Source organism: Sinocyclocheilus grahami, unplaced genomic scaffold (assembly GCF_001515645.1).
Source record: "Sinocyclocheilus grahami isolate Dianchi unplaced genomic scaffold, SAMN03320097.WGS_v1.1 scaffold843.1, whole genome shotgun sequence".
Classification (NCBI taxonomy): Eukaryota; Metazoa; Chordata; class Actinopteri; order Cypriniformes; family Cyprinidae; genus Sinocyclocheilus; species Sinocyclocheilus grahami.
Window position 1 is genome coordinate 309824 of NW_015506022.1, and position 1281 is coordinate 311104.

Genomic DNA, 1281 nt, shown 5'->3' on the forward strand with positions numbered 1-1281 from the left:
AAAAAAAAAGTGTTCCTTTTCAAAACATTGTATATAACGGATTAAGATGCAGTTCCCTTTTAAATAACGGAATGCTGCGTTTAATTATTTTTTTTACACGGTCAACAATTTTGTAATTCCATTACAAATACTAATAATTTTGAATCTAGGTTACCTCACTGGTACATTTTATCACCACATCAGCACTAATCAAACTGTCTGCTCCTTAACCATAAATTAACCCCCTCCCCCACACATTTTCCTTTAATGGTAGATTTTGAAATCTGACCTTTATCCGCCACTATCTTGTGCGTCTTGAGAAAGAGGCTTCCATGCTGCAGGTCCATAGCCTCTCCTTTCAGCTTATCTTCCATCACGTCCACTAGCGCGAGTTCATCCGTCAGATCCTGCACAAACACCTGCATTGACTTCTACACTCCTCCACTGAGAATACACTCCCATCCACCTCTTAATGGCCAGTAGACAGTGGCGAATGTTGAATTTGCGGTTTAGTTTTATTACCCGTTCAATTCAAAAGTAAAATTGAATTTACACTATTTCTTATATATGGCATTGTAGGTTTAGCAACTGCATTCCACACCAATGGAAGAACGCAGAGAGAGAGCTGAAGTGTGATGCAAACTCTAGTCTCCAGATATGGGGATCATGTTTATTCTTGGCGGAGGTTCAAGGCCTTCCTTCTCATTCAGAAATCGCGCTACGTTCAAAGGTCAGGAAAGCTTTCAAAGCCGGTGTTATTTCCTTGAGCCGCAGCAGCTTTACCCAAAGTGAGAATTCAGGAGAAAAACACGATCGTTCAAGGAAGATACAGGAATCACGATGTTTTCATTCCATTTTTTGTTGTTGTTTAGAGGTTATGGGAACAACTGGACACGTGGCATTTCATTTCATTTGGACCTACACAAACGGTGCAACATTTTTCCAGTTGTTAATTTGATTAAAATCAGAGAAGTTGTAGTAGTAGTATATTATTATTTAATGCCATGTCAGCATCTTGGGCTATTTTCATGGCAAAAACAATAAGAAAAAAAAAATCTGTAACTTGGATAATTAAAAAAAAAAGTTACATAATTAAAAGAAAATAATAATAATAACTCAATTCTATAATAATTCCCCAAATTGTTTTAAATAAAAAAAAATTACAATTAAATTAAAGCAGTAAGCCCCAAGAAGCCGTGGTTTACAGTGAATATATAACAGTTGTTAAACACGAAGCGGAGTGCCTAAAACCCCCTAAGCGCTTATAAATTCACTGTAAACCACGGCTTCACGGGGCTTATT

General features: G+C 37.0%; 1 protein-coding gene across 3 annotated transcripts in view; it reads right to left on the bottom strand.

Moving 5' to 3' along the window:
* LOC107562837 (L-lactate dehydrogenase A chain) overlaps positions 1–1281 on the bottom strand; it is a 28519-nt gene that overhangs the window by 5525 nt on the left and 21713 nt on the right. For all 3 annotated transcript variants that reach the window (XM_016247581.1, XM_016247579.1, XM_016247580.1), the window contains one exon: positions 269–386. In XM_016247581.1, coding sequence (XP_016103067.1) covers positions 269–386 — 118 coding nt within the window. The remainder of the gene's footprint in view (positions 1–268; positions 387–1281) is intronic.